General features: G+C 38.4%; 1 protein-coding gene across 1 annotated transcript in view; it reads right to left on the minus strand.

Annotated features, from left to right (window-relative positions):
• LOC109912582 (neurabin-2) overlaps positions 1 to 456 on the minus strand; it is a 104,305-nt gene extending 103,849 nt beyond the window's left edge. Inside the window, exon 1 of the mRNA XM_048614404.1 lies at positions 317 to 456. Within this exon, the coding sequence (XP_048470361.1) occupies positions 317 to 456 (140 nt within the window). The remainder of the gene's footprint in view (positions 1 to 316) is intronic.
• Between the last annotated feature and the right edge of the window lie 633 nt (positions 457 to 1,089).

Raw genomic sequence — 1,089 nt, forward strand, 5'->3', positions numbered from 1 at the left:
TGAACACAGCAGGCCAGGCAGCATCAGAGGAGCAGGAAAGCTGGCATGTCAGACCCGAAACGTCAGCTTTCCTGCTCCTCTGATGCTGCCTGGCCTGCTGTGTTCATCCAGCTCTACACCTTGTTATCTCAGACTCCAGCATCGGCAGTTCCTACTATCTCTACTATTCCTACAGGGAATGTAATGTATGATTGAGTGAGCCAACATCTCTGAGACTACTATCCAACTTTCAGCAGGAGCCTGGAAGAACCTCTGTAGAAATTCTACTTGTTATTTTTAAGATCTGGTTGTCTGAGACTTTCATGAACAATATTACCTGACAGTGCCTTTCGTGTTTCGAAGGACTGAAGCTGCAAAGCTCTGGGTCACACCAACTAGACTGATGCCATCAACCTCCACAATTAGATCATTCACTTGGATTCTGAAGAACAGAAAATGAGGAAAATCAGCATTCATTGGACATAAATAACTTTATTCTGTCTCTGCAGCAACTATTTTGAATACAGCCCAGTCATAATGATTAAGTCTACAAGATGTCACAGTCGAGCAGCAAACAACAATTTTAAAGTTTTTTTTAGTTCAATCCACAACATAAATAGAAAGTGGCATTGCAGAATGAATAATTATTGCAGAATACCCTGCACTCAAATCCTACTTCAAAGAAATGTTTCTCATGGATTGGATGAAGCTAAGATTATATTTGCAGTTTTGTTAATTTCATAATTAATATTCTTGAATAAAATGTTCATTTGCAGTAAGAATTTAGATGACAGATCATGGTGCAAAGAGTTTATTTGGAATAGGATATGATCAATTTGCTTCAATGTAAATGTCATTCAAAAGGTGATGACCTTATACACAGGCGAAATGTAGCTTTATGACAGAATAAGGTTTGATAGAAATTAAAGAACAGAGATTTTGCCTTCAAATTCTAACAGTGGTACAGATTATTGTTATGACAACTTTACCACAAGTATACTGAAAGGGAGGAAGTAACCCTTTATTTCACCAGGTTTAAGTAACCCTAGGCAGCAGAGTGCATTTTCAACTGTTAGGCAACTCGCATGACAGACTCACTATTGGATCTGA

The sequence above is a fragment of the Rhincodon typus genome, chromosome 30 (assembly GCF_021869965.1).
Source record: "Rhincodon typus isolate 14 chromosome 30, sRhiTyp1.1, whole genome shotgun sequence".
In the NCBI taxonomy this organism is placed as follows: domain Eukaryota; kingdom Metazoa; phylum Chordata; class Chondrichthyes; order Orectolobiformes; family Rhincodontidae; genus Rhincodon; species Rhincodon typus.